At 36.8% G+C, this 18288-nt stretch overlaps 2 protein-coding genes across 9 annotated transcripts in view; one reads left to right on the top strand and one right to left on the bottom strand.

The window, feature by feature from the left end:
• Positions 1 to 7763, top strand: part of PIWIL1 (piwi like RNA-mediated gene silencing 1) — a 32705-nt gene extending 24942 nt beyond the window's left edge. For 2 of the 3 annotated variants that reach the window (XM_023508486.1, XM_023508487.1), the window contains 5 exons: positions 118 to 188; positions 349 to 502; positions 4405 to 4530; positions 6612 to 6759; positions 6913 to 7217. In XM_023508486.1, coding sequence (XP_023364254.1) covers positions 118 to 188; positions 349 to 502; positions 4405 to 4530; positions 6612 to 6759; positions 6913 to 7029 — 616 coding nt within the window. In that variant the 3' untranslated portion in view covers positions 7030 to 7217. Of the gene's footprint in view, positions 1 to 117; positions 189 to 348; positions 503 to 4404; positions 4531 to 6611; positions 6760 to 6912 lie in introns of all 3 variants that reach the window. The other variant, XM_003802603.2, reaches the window with a different exon arrangement.
• Positions 7764 to 15628: 7865 nt separating this feature from the next.
• The window catches only part of RIMBP2 (RIMS binding protein 2), a 65724-nt gene continuing 63064 nt past the window's right edge, over positions 15629 to 18288 (bottom strand). For 2 of the 6 annotated variants that reach the window (XM_023508481.1, XM_023508482.1), the window contains 2 exons: positions 18022 to 18156; positions 15701 to 15984 (listed from right to left, as the gene is read on the bottom strand). In XM_023508481.1, coding sequence (XP_023364249.1) covers positions 15796 to 15984; positions 18022 to 18156 — 324 coding nt within the window. In that variant the 3' untranslated portion in view covers positions 15701 to 15795. Of the gene's footprint in view, positions 15985 to 17371; positions 17518 to 18021; positions 18157 to 18288 lie in introns of those variants that run through there. The other 4 variants (XM_023508483.1, XM_003802602.2, XM_023508484.1 and 1 more) reach the window with 3 other exon arrangements.

The raw sequence follows: 18288 nt of genomic DNA, 5'->3' as shown, positions 1-18288 counted from the left end.
TCTTTAAAAGAAATTACAAAGATGACAAATTGTGAAGAGTGAAATATAGAATAATTCAGAAAGGAAAAACTTGCAGACAATTGTTTTTTCACCTTAGTTGTATTTTTCTCTGAATAGCTGGTTCTCACGATGCGTATTTCAAGATAGAGGACAAGAGCTAGTGGATGGGCTCAAAGTCTGCTTGCAAGGTTAGTCCCCTGAAACTTTTCCCTTCTGATCTCTAAACTGGGATCTTCGAGAAATTATCCTAAGAGTTATGTTACTAAAAATTGTGCCCAGAATTGGGGAAAGCACACCATTTATTTTATAAGTATGAATTCATTTAAAACTTTTCTGGCTTTCTTTCAGCTGCTCTGAGGGCTTGGAATAGCTGCAATGAATACATGCCTAGTCGAATTATTGTGTATCGGGATGGTGTAGGAGATGGTCAGCTTAAAACATTGGTTAACTACGAAGTACCACAGTTTTTGGATTGCCTAAAATCTGTTGGTAGGGGTTACAAGTAAGCATGCAAATTATAAAGCACTTTTTCTTTGTAAAGTTTCACCTTTTTCTCTTTCAAATTAGTGTCACAAGCTGAAAAGGTAAGTGAGATCCAAACCTGATGGGTGGTGTAGTAGGGCTTTTGAGGTAATGGAAGGGGCAGGGGAATGTTTTTATTGAGGACTTTTCCATAATAGAGAGGTTGGGTTGACTCTAGGTTAGTATCATTTCTTTAAGGAGTAGGACATGAAGATTCCATTACAAATTGTCTGTCTGCCTTCATTCTCACCTGAACCATTGGATTGCATATGTGATGATTCTATAAATGCATAGAATTCATTGTTGGGATAAATATTCCACATAGTCTTAACGTATTGAAGGTTTGCCTCACTTTCTTGTGGACTTAGAATATGCTTCGTCAGTAAAATAATAGGCAAGCATCTTCTCTCATAGGAGATGGTCTCACTTTCTTGTCTTAGATCAGTGGTTCTCAACCTGTGGGTCACGACCCACAGAAACTGTATTAAAGGGTCATGGCATTAGGAAGGTTGAGAACCACTGTCTTAGTGTGGACAGCCAAGAACAGCACCATCTATATCCAAATTCTGTACTTGTCTTTTGAAACCCAAAGTGGCTTTTGCCTTCCTCTGCTCTCCTGTAGACATGACCATCGGTGCCAGTGGACAATAAAATGCATACCATCTCTAGACAGCTATTCTAATAAGTACGTTGTTTAACTTTTTATGAGATCTGTGAGCAATTTGAGATCACAGACTGTTGAAGTAAGAGCTAAGTGCATAATAGATTAAAGATTTGTAATTTGTTAAGATTATTTTGAAAATCTTGGAAGCTTTATTATGCTTGCACATGCATATTGAAACACTGATTATTCTTGTCAGATCTTTTTAGTCAGCATTTTCTATTATTATAGAGATGGGAAGTTTGAAAGCCTTTGGCCATACTTGGGGCTTGGGTGGTATGGGATCAGCACTAAGAGCTTATTTCTTCTAGCTAACCAACCAGAAGGTGCTGCTGCATCATTGCTGGCCACATCCTAAAAGGACTTCCAATAGCTTTATCCTAGACATTTTTAAATGCGATTTTATGCCATTAAATTCTCAGAGCACATCAGGGGTGTTTCTATCTTTTTGAAATAATTGTGTTTCAGATTAAAAAGCTAAATATTTTTTAATATTTTGAAAAGGAAAGTCAGTATTCTTTTCTGTCTCCTTAAGTCTAAATACTTGTATTTTTCTCAAATAATGGTATTTTTTTGTTTTGAGATTTAGGAAGCCTCGGGCTGTTCTCTTAGGTTTTCTGTCAGTGTGGGTAGGTGTGGAATGGCTTCAGGGAGCAGAGGAAGGCGTGAGATGAACATCTGCTTTCTTCGTCTTTTTTCTGTCATTTACTACGGCAATACTTAGCATTTTCTAGTCTTCGTTGCCTTTTTACCATACCCTGAGTAGGAAGGATATTTTCAAGAAGTGAAGAATATTAGTGCAAGTTCATCTTACTCCCTTGTGCTGAATGCGTGAACTAGTGGGAGTATACACTGTTTCTGATTCTTTGAGTCCTTTGGGTTTGATTCCAAGAAGGATTGGTACAAGTTGCTCCTGGAAAGGATGTCGTAGCCTCAGTGAGGGAGTCCTTGGAAATGTCATCCCTAGTGCACATGTTGAGCCTGGCGCAGTGGGTGGGGTGTACCTGCTGGCTCCTTAGCTAATAGGAACACACGCTGCAGGGAAGGAGAACCAAAATTGACTGCTTGGACTAACACGTAACTATTGCACAGAAGTTTCAGTTCACAGTGTGAATTGTACTGTTATTCGGTGGCAGTAGAAATTCATGGTCAAGAGCAGCATGTCTTAATATCGGAATTGAGTTAATTCTAGATTTGTCTTCATGTGTGGAATAAGAGAAACAATTAACCAAGATGTTGAGAGGAATAAATGAAAATATGTGTAACATATTTTACATATGTGTAAATATTTGTACATATTTGTTACATGGTATCCAGTAAGCACTCAATGGTAGGTAATTCTTCTAGAAAATAACTTCAGGTTGTATATAAAACACCTCACTTAAGAAACGCAAAATTTGGATTAAATTGTTATAGTTGTCCTTAGAAGCACTATGTGTGCCTTTAAATTGAAGTGTTGATTTTTATCTTTTTTTTGAGAGAAATTCTCACTTTATTGCCCTTGGTAGAGTGCCATGGCATTATAACTCACAGCAAACTCCTAGGCTCAAGCAGTCCTCTTGCCTCAGCCTCCCAAGTAGCTGGGACTACAGGCAACTGCCACAGTGCCCATCTATTTTTTTTTTTTTTTTTTTTTAGAGACAGTGTCTTGCTCTTGCTCTGACTGGTCCCGAACTATTGAGCTCAAATGATCTGCCCACCTCGGCCTCCCCGAGTGCTAGAATTATAGGTGTGAGCCACCTAGCCCAGCCTGACTTTAATCTTTTATAGAGTGACAACACAGGTTAGCACAAAATGTTTGATATAAGAACAAGTCACTTCAGCATATTTGTGATTTGTCTTTAGGTTACCATAATCCTGTGCTGTTACAGGATTAAAATCATCTACCTTCAGTCTTTGTGTTCTGCAGACTGATAGACATTTTAGATGCTGTCATTAAGTCCTAACAAGTAATCACTTTCCAACAGTAACCATAATTACAGACCCTAGTCTGAACTTAACCTCTGTAAGTGGCAAAGTGTTTAAAACTGAGGGCACTAAGGGGTTTTGATCATTTCTGCCAAGCCTTTGTCATATTCAGAGCGATTGCAGCTGGGCAGCAGTAGATTTTCATGAGGAGAGAAATCACTTTCTGGTCCCCTCCATATTTGGTTACTATTACCAGGAAGGAGCTGAATTAGATTTATCATTGTATAGAGCTTCCTATCTGGGGCCTTTTGACCGGTTATCCAGGTACAATACTCTGAACTATCTACTCTGCTTAATTTTCACTCCGAAAACATCAGCAAAATTACTGAGTCAAACGTTAGTACGTCTGTACTCTGTGTGGAACCCTTTGCCCACAGTGTTTGGAATCAAGTGTGTCTGTGCTATTAATAATGCTCTAGTTGGAGAAATGGAGGCACCAATACTTCTGGTATTTATCAGGTACATAATCACCTGCCAGTTCTGTTCTGGGTGCCTTACTTGTACTGATTCTTGGATTCCCAAATGGATTGTGGGCATACAGGTGTGATTGTTAATTGTCTCAAAGGAACTTGAAATCTTTAAGAGGGGCACAGAAGAGGGTGTGGAACATGCCCAAACAGACCACACACTACTGATTCCAAGGCCACTCTGGTAGGCCAAGGAGGGATATTGCTGCTCTGGGGTCTGTACAAAATGTCTTTTGAGATTCCAGTGAGACATTCATTAATCACAAAAAAATCAAGTTATTCTTCCTGAAAAGGTGTGTTCATATTTTACATATAAATATTCATACACACACAATCTCCCCTGATATATCGTAAACTGGTAATTTTGAAAAGCACTGAATAAGACTTTGTGATGACTTGAATCAACTTACCTTTCAAAGAATTTAGAGTGCATATTGTATTTTCAACACAGTAGAAGATGCCCCTATAGAGTGTTTTAAGTTGTGAATTTTGAAAACGTGTTGGATTTAACATTTTGGTATGATAGGTATGTAATACATTTTGTCTGTAGATAAACCATCTGCATGACCTTGTGTCATAGGGCACATTTATGCCGTTTGGTTTTAACCTTTCCTCGTCCTTCACTCATGTTGAAAGGAAGATTTGAATCATTTCCTGCACAACTTGGATCAATGATGTGACTGAAGAGAGATATTCCTTTTTAAATGGGGTATATGAATGTCTGAATGATTGAGTGCTTTGAAACTATGACTGACTGACTAGTTAACATTCATCATCATCTTTAAGCCCAAGACTAACGGTAATTGTGGTGAAGAAACGAGTGAATGCCAGATTTTTTGCTCAGTCTGGAGGAAGACTTCAAAATCCACTTCCTGGAACAGTGATTGATGTAGAAGTTACCCGACCAGAATGGTAAGTTCTGTATAAGATGAAAATTGTTTTCTTTTTTCCCCACCTTTTTTATTTTGTTTTGTTTGAGCATACCCTCTATATTATTTTAATATGTTTACTTTTTAATTCTTCTGATAAATTCTAAATTCTTCAGCTAACTTGATCTAACATTCTTACTAAAGCGCATGAATTCTTAGTGTCTGAAACTAAACAGAGGTTTCTGAGGTTTTCTTTGGGGGAAGGGAACTACACATTTAGAGGTTAAGAACTGCCTCTGTAGATTGCTGTTTTCTAGAAAAACTTTTTAGATTTGTAATGCTCTTAGTTAACCAAGGTCAAAAAGTTTCACCTGAGACACAGCTGCAGATGAGAAAAGTGGTTTCTGAGCAGGCAAAGCTTTTGTGTGTAACCTAGAGCTACACTGTGCAGTGAGAAGATGAGAAAGCCAACTAGAACTTGCAGGGCCACTGATGGGCACACAGTCGTGGTCTTAGTCTCACACAGGGGTTCAGGGGTAGAGCCATGAAACTTAGTTCCTTTTTAGTGCGTTTGCACAGGGAGGGGTCAGTGCAGCGAGCTGTGTTCATGATGGCAGTTCATCGGACAGTCTGTCAGTGCCCACCTTATGAGAGTGAATAGTTAGGATGATTTCTGTTTTTGTGTGTTTTAGAACCTTGGGAAGAAGGCAGCTTTAATCAGGGTGAAGTGTTAGATGAGGTGCAAAGTTTATATATGGACCGTTTTTCCGGTATGTGCCTTGGTTAAATGAGGCATTACTGTGATAACTTTATGTGACCAGATGACAGCAAAATACAGATCTTTGTTTTATCTAGTCACTCTGTCATCTGACGGTGGGTAGAAATGTTTATTCTGAAATACATTATCTTGAGTTTCTGTCTTTCAAGCATATGGTAAGTAGTTATGGTTCAGAAGGATTGAGGAAAAATTGGCTAGGAAGAGAAAACAAGGCTAAGGCACTAACATAGCTGTTCCTTTCCATGGAATTCTTTTCAACCCCTCAAGATGACTCCCAGTGCTTTCTAACATTGCCACTATCTGGACTCCAAAGCCAAGATGTATTGTTGGCCTGCAGACGACTGCCTTAAACAAACTGAGTAAAATCCAAGTTGAATTATGAAAAATGAAACAGTAACTTCTTACTGGATGCTGTTTACAACTTAGCAGCTGCTGACACTATTCAAACCCTTGGAAAAATCTTTTACTGAATACTAGAGTCATTTTTAATTACCAGCAATTTACATGATACGTGCTTTAATTGGAAATTAGGGTTACATTCTAGCTTTACTGTGATTTCTCCATTCTTTTTGGACAAGTCATTTAACACTTCTGATCCTTTCATTCCTCTAAAAAATAACTGTAGAGTCTGTTGAAGATCAGTTCTGATTTTCTGATTTTGCTGGTTTCAGTGGTCATAATAAATTGCAGCATTAATTTCCTTATATCTTTACCAGGTCAGATAATAATATTTTTGGATTGATGTTCTAGTCATACCAGTAAAATGAAAATTATCTAACATTCTATTCTTTCATGTATGTACTACAGTTAGTCCTCCATGTCTATGGGTTTCCCAACTGTGGATTCAACCAGTATTGGAAAATATTTGGGAAAAAATTGCATCTGTACTAAACATGTACAGATATTTTTCCTGTCATTCTGTAAACAAAACAGTAAAATGACTATTTACATATAATTTACATCATATTAGGTATTATAAGTAATCTAGAGATGAGTCCTTGTATGAGAGGATTTGTGCAGAGGCTGTACCCCTTTCCATCAGCGCCCTGAGCATCCTGGAGTTTGTTATCCACCGGGGTCCCGGAGCCGCTCCCCGGTCAATTCTGAGAGAAGACAGTACTTGGTTTTTGTTCTTCCATTTGGTCCTATCTAGTTCTATTTATATTCTTCAAAGTTCTCTTCCTTTTAAAGGTTTGCTTTAAATCTTAATGATTAAAATTAGTCATATTTCTGTTGAATAACAATGGGAACAGCAAAAGGGGAAAATCTTCTATGGTAAAAGCATATTCAGAGAATAATGGTCCAAAAAGATAAGGAATACATTCATGTATTTTCTGTAATTCCAGGTACGATTTTTTTATTGTGAGCCAGGCTGTGAGAAGTGGTAGTGTTTCTCCCACACATTATAATGTCATCTATGACAGCAGTGGCCTGAAGCCAGACCACATACAGCGGTTGACTTATAAGCTATGTCATGTCTATTATAACTGGCCAGTAAGTATTTTTGTTAAAATTTATTCACATCGATGAGATTTACTTTTCAAAATTAAGTTGATATAGTTCAAGGGGCTTTAGAGTTAGTACTGAGATTTTCATTTAAAAAAGCTAAATTTAGAGTAATAGAGCCTTTTTTTCCTTCCACCAAAGGGTGTCATTCGTGTTCCTGCTCCTTGCCAGTACGCCCACAAACTGGCTTTCCTTGTTGGCCAGAGTATTCACAGAGAACCAAATCTGTCACTGTCAAATCGTCTTTACTACCTCTAACCTACAGAAGAAGACAAGATGAAACTGTCCTTTCTTGAAATTATAACTTTGGGATTTTTGTAAGCTTTTATTTTTTTAACTGTTATCTTTCTAGATGAAACTTGGGAAGGGAATTAGAAGATCTCAGAATTTTATTTGTAAGATTGCTATTCACTGACTTCTTATTTTATAGGTAAAAATTAAGATTTTATATTTTATCTTGTTTCTCATAAGTCATGAGGATTTTTGTTTGTTTTGACAAAATGTAAAAGTACTTTATATTTATAAACAGACTCTAAAAGTATTTGAAAAGTGTTTGGGGGTTTTCTTAACCACTTCATTAGTTTTCTTTCACCACTTCCAGGAGTGAGTCCTACTTACAAACCTCTATTAACTTTATTTTTTAAATATCTATTTTGAATTTAAAGGAGAGAAAGCATAAAGTACAATGGTGGGTAGGGTTTTATTTGAGTATTTGATAGCTCATATTTTAAAGATATAAATTACCAACAAATAACCTATACATAAGACATAGGGGAAAATATGCTCCTTTTTATTTTTATTTCTTTTCGAGGGTAGATGATAATGGGGTAAAAAAAGATAGTTTTAAATTTCTGTTCAAAGAAACATTTTAAGACTCTTTAACAAAAGAGGCCAATATTGAAGCTCTATATTAATATGACTATTTATTTTGTTTTGCCATTAGGACGCCATTCTATTTGTTACAAAATAAAATTGAAGTGATTGTTACCTTATTTGAATAACAGTGTAGTTTTTGTTTTTACTGAAGTATGTGCATTTTCTTTCCATTTAATTTTTAAAACTCCTGGAGAGTACACACAAAAGAATATGATTCCATTTATATAAACTAAATTAGTCTTACTTATGAACTTTAATGTCAGAGTAAAATTTTGGTAGGAAATGCTGTTACCTACAATATTTGCAGTATGAGAATGGGTATCTATACTACTTCCTTGTAAAGACATGCAGACCAAGAAGTCTGTTACTGTGAAGTAGGTAATTGTAGCTATTGACATCTACATATTTATAGTAATTCTCAGGAACTTTTGCAAAAAGCAGGCTTGAAAATTATTGAATTATTGTAAGTCATGAGGGCACCTTCAAACATTGCTTAATGTACTGAATGTAAGTACTGAGTGTGATACACGAGCCCCTGGGACTGTGATTAAACTACTGCAGCGTAATAAAGTTAGTTGTCTTACATTATTGTACTTAAGTCTCATTGTATAAGTACCTTTTGGATTTAGCCTTTTTAGCATATCATGAGTACAAACCATTTTATTTCCCTTTAGTTCTTTGAACTAGTAACTGTTGTTAAGGTTGCTCTGGGCTAGTAGCTTATGTTCCTTAATCTATTTAACTTAGAAGGAAACACAGAATGTGACCTTTCAGAAGAATAGGAAAGGTATTTCAAAGATAAAACTTGTTAAAGGTTGCCACAGCTTTAAGGAATATAAGGAAATCTAATAACAACTGAAAAGATTAATTTGCGATATTAGTTTTTTTAATGGCCGGTCAGTAATTTAAGTCATTAAAAATCTCTTAAGCTTTCCCTTAAAGGGCTTAAATGTCTTTAGAATCATAAATGTGATAATTCTGAAAAAGTTGCAGTTGTCCAGAGGCCCTCACTATATCAATAAAGACCTAGTTGCAAGGGAAAGAAAACCACAATTTTTTTTTTGGAGTTTTTTTGGCCGGGGCTGGGTTTGAACCCACCACCTCCAGCTTATGGGCTGGCACCCTACTCCCTTGAGCCACAGGCACCACCCACCACAAATTATTTTAAGCCAATGGAGTTTTTAATTGGCTTTCTTATCATACTAGGTAACATTTCCCAAATTTAATCTGTTAAATAGCACTGGTTGGTTTTGTAATAATACACACTACTGGGTTCCAAACCAGACCTAGAAATCAGACTCTTAGAAGAGAGGCCGGGTTTATTTAATACATCCCATGTGATTTGTCAGATTTTGGCAACTGATAGTTGAAAAGGTGTATAATGTTGAATACCTATCCTGGTTCTGCTCTGCTTCAGTTTTAATAAGATAGACTTCCTACGTACAGTGACAAAGACGGTTACCACAAAGTCCAGGTTTATGTCTCAGCCTCTCTCCTGTGAAAACACCGTTTTACAATGGGTGTGACGAAACCCAAGCTGTCTGTGCAGCAGGCCTTGGAGTCCTAGGAACCTGAAGAATGCCCTGCTCTGATAGGTTGGACCTGACTGGGGTGTGCAGCAGGCCTTGGAGTCCTAGGTAAGATGGGGCTTCTCTGGAGTTGGTAAAGGAATGGCTGGCTCCCCAAAGGATATGTGTGTGCTGCAACCAGAAGACAGAATGGACAGGTAAACACAGTGGGCATCTGCTCAATGTGTTAAACACCGTAATCAACTTACGGGAAAAAGTGACAATTCCCCTTGTCCCTAGGACAAGTACATAAAGGAATTCATTTCAGCATTCACAAAGAACAAGGCAAAAAAACAAAGTGAATCCCAGGTTTCTTCCTTAAAATGAGAAGTGTACAGAAGTGTACTTGAGTTTGACTTCTGAGTCTTTGTTTATTGACCATACTTATTTCCTCTTTTGTGAAATATAATTCAAGTCTCTTTGTGTTTTTCTGTCTGTCTTGGGTTTGTTCTTATTTATTTATAGGAGTCCTTTCTATTCCTTGATACACATCTTTTGGCAGTTACATGTATTACCACCTCCCACTTTTGGCCTGCCTTGCCATTTGATGAGTAAAAGTTCCAAATTTTTATACTATATGTCCAAATTTGCCAGTTTTTCTTTTATAGGCTATTTTCGTGTGTGTTTTAAGATTTTGGTCTAACCCAAAGTCAGAGATGTTCATCTATATTTTCTACTAAAAGTTTAAAACTTTAAATGCTTAGATCTTTAATTCTTCAAGAGCTGATTTTTGTGTTGCTCTAAATTTCTAGGGATACTCTTTCACATTTTCCCACATGGAGAGTCATTTTCCATCTCCCTTTAAGAGTACCGCCTTCTCCACACAGCAAAGCCCCATAAACATACAGGTCTACCGGTTAGTGGTCAGTTGATCTATCCTAGTGTCAGCATCATGTTGTTTTAATTACTTACCTAACTCCTGTTATCTGGTTGTTTATGATTTCATAAAAATTTTAAAATTTATGACATTGATGAAAACTTAAGATTTTATTAGATTGTATAGAGTCTATAGAAATATGTAGGAAGAATAGACATATTCATGACTTTATGACTTACCATCTTCCAAATGGTTTGTTGTCCTTTTTGAGTTCTTAAAATGTTTTTTCATCACAAAGTTTCATAATTTTCTGTGTACTGGTATTATACTTTTTGATTTGGCTATTCCTAAGTGCTTTAGAGTTTTGTTGCTATTGTACATGTTTTTCTTTTAAAGGTTATATTTTCTAATTTTGTTACAAGTATATAGAAATGTAATTGAGTTTTTATGTTGATACAACATATTTACCACTTTACCACACTTTCTCTACTAATGACTTACCTGTATTATTTTCTTTGTAGACAGTTGCATCCTCTGCAGTGATAATTCTATATTCTTTCCAATCCTTACGTTTTCACTTTTGTTTTTCTTACTGCACTAGTTAAGATCTCTAGTCTAATGCCAAATAAAAGAGGTAAGAGTATACATTCTTGCTTTAATTCTGCTTTTCAAATTAATCCCTCTAACTTCCCCATTTAAGAGTATGCCTATTACAAGACTTTTATAAATTTTACTGAGTTAACACTATTTCTTTCTATTCATAGCTTTCGAAGAGTTTTTACAGGGAATTTATGTGTATTCAGAGTATCATATGGTTTTTATCATTATGTAATTTTTCTATATCAAGACGATCATACGGTTTTTATCTTGTCTCAGGTGTCCTTTTCAGTTAATGTGGTGCATGTTAGTTTAAAATTTCTAAGATTAAACCATCCTTGTATTCCTGATATAAACTAACTTGGTTGTTTCTTTTTTTTCATATGCTGTTTGGCTTTTGCTTAACACTTTAAAGTTTTTACATCTATATGCATAATGAAATGGGCCTATAATTTTCTTTTCTGTCTTTGATTTTTGCATCCAGGTATGAATGTCTTTTAAAATGAGTTGAAAGATACTTTTTTTATTTTCTGGAAGGATTTATTTAAGACTGGGATGATTACTGAGTCTTTGGTAGGATTATTTGGTAAAACTATTTGGGCCTAAAGTCTTCCTTGTTAAAAAAAAAAAAAAAAAACAAAAAAAAACCCATTACTTTCATTTCTTCTATACTTTTTTTAAGGCTTCCTTTTTTTATGGCGCTCGGGCAACTGCTGAGTCTTAGGTTCTCCAGAAGGAAAAATGCCTCCCTTCAGAGCAAAGTGTGGGTGATGCAGATGTAGGGATTATTTGGGGGGGGCTTCAGTATTATTCCTTTCCCTTACTGTGAGTGGAGATTATTCCCAGAAGCTGACATAATTTCAACAAATTTCACAGTATCTTATTAGAAAATTGGAGGCAGCTATTTTGATGATAGCTGCTTGCCAAGTGCTGTTGAAACTAGAGTTGTTCTTTAACCCTTTCTTTGTCCTCTTTGCCTACTCCATCCCCAGTTGAAGGCCTTTAAGTGAGGAAACAGAGGAGATGAAGGTGTTATCATTTGTCATTTATATTTATATGTGTATTTCTTCTAATCAGTCTGGTAAGCACATGGAGATGAACTGTAACATGGTGAATGACAGCTGACCTGGAGGCCATGCAGCACTTCACCAGCTGTTGTGCAAAGTGGGTTTGAGTGACAGGATGGGGAGGAAGGGCCAGGAGCTGAGGGTACAGCCTGGCTGAGCACAACATGGTGGGACAGGTGTCAGGGGTCCTTCCACCTTAGTGGAGACACTGCTTCCCATGGAAGCAAGTGGCTAGGAGAGACTGTTCTCTCTCACTATATATCAACTTCATATGTCAGTTGTCTCTCCACTTAGCGTTTTAATGAATAGCTATTTAGTTTTATTTAAACCTCTATGGATATTTTTAATTTACTACCTTTCACTATTATAATTAATGTAATAAATGTGTTAATGCTTAAATCCTTGCCTATATCTCTTGGATTCCCAGAAATGAGATTCAGTTAAAGAACATGAACACTTTGAAGCTTCCCCCAAGCAACTAGTGGAGTAAGAAACATTGTATTGACAGGCAGTACCACCAAGGCAGGAACTTACATGGTTGTGGTAGCAAGCTTTTATACATTTGGATTTTGGGTCACATAGAAGCTGAGAAATGTTGCATTACTAGTTTGTAATACAGGTGAAGTTGAGATGTTTGCCATATGTACATATTTTACACGTTTATCATTGATATCTTTTGGGTGAGGCTTTAAAGGTATGGGAGAGGTACTTCCTACATGCCTTAGTGGAAGGTCTCTACTTTGGATTTTTCAGAACTATTTATACATAGCTCATCCTCATCTGTGGAATACTTTACATGTTGATTTATTTTGCATTCTCATAATAACTTCACTTTAACACTTGATTCATGTTCCTTTTTAGATATTTTGATTTTTGTCTAACATAAGCTATATATCCTGGTTTCTTAACCCTAGACATGATTTCTTTATTGTGAATGGGACTCTAAGAAGTGGCAGAAACAAACTGACATGTTATAATGCCCCTATGAGCACCCAGAGCAGGGGTCCTCAAACTTTTTAAACAGGGGGCCAGTACACTGCCCCTCAGACCATTGGAGGGCTGGACTACAGGCCCGGGGACGAGTCAGCTACTAAGCAGGACAGGCAGCGGCGGCAAAAACACCCAGCAGGCTGGATAAATGTCCTAGGTGGGCCGCAGTTTGAGGATGCCTGACCCAGAGTCTGCCATATTCAGTTTGCAAGCTAAGGCACATAATTTGACCAGTATGTATGTGTTTAAAGTATATCTTTAAAAAAACTGATAAAATTTTAAACATAGCTTATAGTTTCTTTTCCCATAAGCTTCCATTGCATTCTTATCTTTGTCTGTAAAGAAGCATTACTTATATACCAGAACTTTCCCCAAGAACCAGGTCCAGCAGTGTCAGACTTTGTATACCTCAGGGCCAGAGGACAAAGTACAACAGGAGTTTCTGGAAAGTTATTGCTTTTGAGTATAACTTTGCATGATTTTCAAGATTAAGAAAATACAGTATAGTTCCTTGGGCAGAACACAGAAGAGATTTGAGTTCTACTTTTAGCAAAAAGTAAAAAGCACTATTTAGAAAGTGTTATCAGTAAACTAGAAAACTTTCAAATGAGAAGCTGGAAAACAAAATTTGGGGGAAGTGTTCCATTTTAAATTTACGTAGGAACATAAATTCCGCTAAGAATTTTAGTTGTTAGTTGTTGAAGGAAACTTGCATCTAAAGGGATCAGAATGGGAAAGACATTCTGAGTAGGAAGTGCTGCTATTTCCTCTTGGGAAATGGGTGGGTGGGGGACAATGGAGGAAGGCATTCACTGTGCCCTGACTGCTCCAGAGCCAGCAATGCTGAAGCCCATCCATAGTAAGATAATATACATTTGATTCTTTGAGTATTTTGTACATCTTGGGCTTAACTTTGACTATTAGACTAATCCCTTAAGTCACACTGGTGATGAAGAGTCTCCTAACTTGTTTTGGTGGAAGTGTTGACCATTAAAACTGATGGTTCCGCTCATCACCTGCAAAGGGTGCCAGTTGAGGAGATCAAGGCTGTGTGCCAGGAGCCACTCAATGTGACTTGAGGACTTTTCAGGCTGCAGGTGCTGTGGTTTAAGAAAACTTGTGCTGGGCGGCACCTGTGGCTCAAAGGAGTAGGGTGCGGGCCCCATATACTGGAAGTGGTGGGTTCAAACCCGGCCCTAGCCAAAAAGTACAAAAAATACTAAAACAAAAAAAAATTGTGCTTATCTGTTAAATAAGGGAGAAAAAATAGTCCACTTTGCAAATTGCCCCAAATATGAAAATGTCAGTAGATCCAAAGCAATAGCAAATATTTTCAAAAGATTTAGGGAAACATTAGTCCTGGATACTTTTGCAGATTCTTTTTATTGTTGAAGAACTATGACAGTGTCTCCAAAACAACTTTGTAGTAGGGTGAAAAAATAATTCAACAAGAATGACAGCAATTATAATTTTTGTACTCATATATACTTGCATTTGAACTATATTTTCATCTTGCCATAAGCATATAGGTTTTACTTTTAAAAAAATTCCAATTTTCAGAATTTTAGAGAAAGTATATGTTGGAAGTTAATTTGTATTTTATTAAGTCAGTGTAGCTCTTTATTTCACTTGAATTCTAAAGTTGCCAAAGGAAAACTGTTTAACAAATTTGGTTTAAATTCACCCTGGAAGTGTTTATGGTATTTTTCTCACATAAGAAGTACTAATTGCTAATTACCTTTTGCTTGCCACTGAGCAAACTGTTACTAATAATGCAAGAATGTCTCACAGAAGTTTGTAAATGACCCCCCAAACAGTCAGTTATTGAAAAAAAGTTCCTCCAAATGGTAAGGTTATGGAATTTTTGTAAACCTATGAGAGGAATTCAGTTATCCAGGTATAATAAAAAGTGTTTAAAACAAACATACAGAATATTGTATAAAATAACAAATTTTATTTCTAGAAAATATTTTACACTAACTGTACACATGCACACACCCACACAGAGCTTAACCACATATTATATTACAATTTATAATAGTTTTGAAGACACAATGGGAAAAGCTTTGTCATTCATATATAAACCATCCATAAATTACAAAAGAAAGGCAGTCTGAAAAGTATGTATAAAGAGTAAAAACAATTTACAAGTGGACAAGAATTACAAAATAGTAGCCATCAAATACATCTGCCAGCAACTTTGTAAGTCTTTTGTTCAAATGCCAATGATGGGTATGGACTCATTTTGAACAGATTGAGGGTGTTTGGTGTGGCTTATGCATTATGTGGATTACCTGATGTGTGCTGTTCATTGCTGAGTATTTGGGTATGGCATTTTGACAAATAATGAAAGTAACAGAAATCCATATGCCACAAAATAGAACACTAAAAGCAATGAAGTGTATCACCTTTCTGGCAAGTTGGAGGACTGGTACTTTACCAAAGTTACTTCCTCTCTTTTTTGAATGATTGAATAAGTAAACATTTTCTGTGTGTTGCCTGGCTTGCTTTGAGAGACTAAAACCAGTATCTTAAAATGCACAGCCTGTACAACTTGATTTCAAGCCACTGTGTCAGTTGAGGATGAAGACCACTGAATGCACAACACATACAAAGTATACACTGTATTTTTTATTAGACAGTACAAATCATTGTGCATTTATAAGGCAGAACATCAAGGCGAATTAAACTAGGAATTTCAAGACCAGAGTTAAAGTGAAAGTTATGCATCATGAGGCAAGCATTTTGAAAAGGGAGAAAGGTTGAAAATCATTCCTTGAAGAGTGGATGACAAATGCACAAAGACTGGAATTACAGGTAGGGAGTGAGCTACAAATAGCTATTTGTCCCCCTGTTTTTAATAAGACATCCCCTCCCACCTCCCAGATCAGACCTTGGACAAAGAGAAGATTGTCAGCGGTGACAGAGGGAGCAAGCGCTCCCCTTTGTTCTTGCGGTTGGTTTAAAGTGGATGGTAGTGCAAAAGTGCATTTCTCTACTGATGTCAGGGGAGAAGATTGTTTTTTTAGGAAGTACTTGAGTCATGAAAGCCCTAGTTTGGAATTAAAGAAAATTACATAGATTTGGAAGTTGTCCATGAGCACATGAATCATTTCACTGCACCCAGCTTTTTCAGCAGTTTCTTGCCTTTGGAAAGCAGCCCCTTTTTCTTTTTCGAGGACATTTCCCTGCCTCTCCCAGGACTACCAGAACCCAAAGATGACGGAGGTGACCCCGAATGGAGATGGACTGTGGGGGATGGAGCTCTCCTTGCTGTCCCTGAACCCTCAGGAGGAACCTAGTAGGTACATTGTGACAGTTTATTGAGTGTGTGAGCGCCAACAACAGCAATTCACTTGGTAACATTGCACTGTCCCGACTCCCACCAGGAAAGATAAATGGGGTGGTTCATTTCTTCTTTCAATTTTTAAAGTATGCCATGAGAAGCAAACACCCTCTCCCAGAGCATGTCAGAGAGGGTCTAGCCAGAAATGTTGGATTTCCAGTTTGTCTTGGGGAAGGGGGTGGCCATTTTTGGCAAAATGGAGGTAATAACTTACTTTACAAATTAGGACCAAAAGCGAAAGTTCTTAAAAGGAATTTTGTTGTATTTGAAAACTATTTGGTTATATAAAAATCCTGATATTGTTAAAGTGCATTCTTGAGTTAGTATATTATAGAAATATTGGAGATGGCACACTGGTTGAAAGAAAAAAAAAACTAAAATGAACCTTAATTACAATCAAAGAAAGCTTAAAGGCCCTTATTGAATGCTTGTTATTTCCAATTCACTGAAAATGAATTTATCGCAGTGTATATAGCACATGGCAATATTTCAGTGTACTCTAAGTGCTTAATAAACAGTGCTTCGGAGGGGTAGAATTTGATTGTATGTTGAGTGATGGCTTTACCTCACTTATTTTTGCAGTTGAGTACATGCCTGAGCCTATAGCACATCGTTATTCCTCTAGTTCCCTTACCTCTCCGGAGCAAACCGCTCGCTAATGTGAGTGTTCATTATGCAGCAGGCAAATGATATAAGCCAAGGGGCTTCAAGCTTGCTTGGATTTAAAATCAAGGTCTAATTCTAATGGAAAACACCTAGGAAAGCATCCCAAAGTACACCTGAAGATACCAGCTATTCCAACTAGTGCAATCATCGGAGCTGCATGTTTCATAAAACTTAGTATTGCATTGGTACACCAGCAAATTAGTCTGTCACCAACTTCGTGCATGTTCAGAATGGTTGTGCTTTGAGAAGGCGCATGGCTCTCCTGTAGGTAGAGGCCACATAAGGAACACACACACTGGCAGATCAAGCCAGCACTAGATCCTCTGTGTTCACTATTCATCTGCTTGATCTTGAATTTTTGTTTTAAGTGAAACTTCCTCCAGTAAACAGTTTTTAGGTTGTGCTTTTTCCAAGAGTGGCTAACAATGCAATATGCAGCTTTAATCATGAGTAGACATTGGAATACTCTCTATGTAACAAACAGCTTCTTAAGAAATATGTTCCCAATGTTCACTTTTCAAATATTCTTAATGTAAATAGTAGGAAATTATTTTTAAAGATTGTTTCACTATAAATTCAGTTGCTTTACAACTGAGAGCAAGTAATATCCTAATACTTTAGGTTCAATAATTGTTTGAGACATATTTCTTTTTCTCATTTTTTTTTTTTTGTCTTTTTTTAACCCCACAGTGAAGGCTTAAGTCTACCACATTGGTCCATTTAAGGTAGCTTAAGTTGGTATCTTTATAGGTAACTTCAGTTGCTCACTTACGTGAAGGCTACATTGCCTGATTAAGGTGTGAAATGAACACTCTTCTTCTGTTTCCAAGCAGATGAGCAAAGAAATAAAAATATATATATATAAAAATGTAATATATAAAAACTTGCAGTGATGAAATAAAATAAAAATGAGATACTAAACATGAATGTAATCTAACAGTTAAATATGCTTGGGAAGCTCTTTGATCTTTGCTAAGAGGACTAAAATCCTAACAGAGGGCAAATAACCATTCTTGCCCACCAAATCTGAAAGAGCTGTCCCCTGTTCACTCTTAGACTGAAATGTGTATCTAAAATGTAGGATGAGAAGTTCTCTTGTGAATAAAGGCAGATTAGAGTTCAAAGGGTTTTTTTTTTTTTAGTGAAATGAATAAACTTAAGATTTAGAATTAAGAATTTTTAGGCACAACCCCCATAGAAGGGCAGAGAAAAAATTCAGGGTATATGCTTTTCGGCCCAAGATATAAAAATATCAATGTCAAGACTGTTAGAGCATGTGTGGCAGAGCGGGACAGAGATAAAAAGCTAAGTCGGTCTGCTTACCCTTTTTGCCTTGGAACGCACTGGAGCTTCTTGAGAATAGTGGGAAGGAGCGTCAGAAAGGTAGACTTCCACGTCGTCAGGCACTTCTTCCAGGAAGTTTGAAGGTACAAGACCTTTCTGCCCGTTCAGCTCCCCCTAAAATCACGAGAGTAAGTCAGAAGAACAATTTTTCAAGAAACCCACTTACTGCTTTAGCTAAGGGAATACAGCTCAAAGTAAAGATGCATGATACATTTATTCTGATTCAAAGAGGTGGGATTAGAAGGT

Source organism: Otolemur garnettii, unplaced genomic scaffold (genome assembly GCF_000181295.1).
Source record: "Otolemur garnettii isolate 467f Iridium unplaced genomic scaffold, OtoGar3 scaffold00250, whole genome shotgun sequence".
NCBI lineage: Eukaryota > Metazoa > Chordata > Mammalia > Primates > Galagidae > Otolemur > Otolemur garnettii.
The sequence above is the reverse complement of the archived record's forward strand: the minus strand, read 5'-3'. Positions and strand labels throughout refer to the sequence as shown.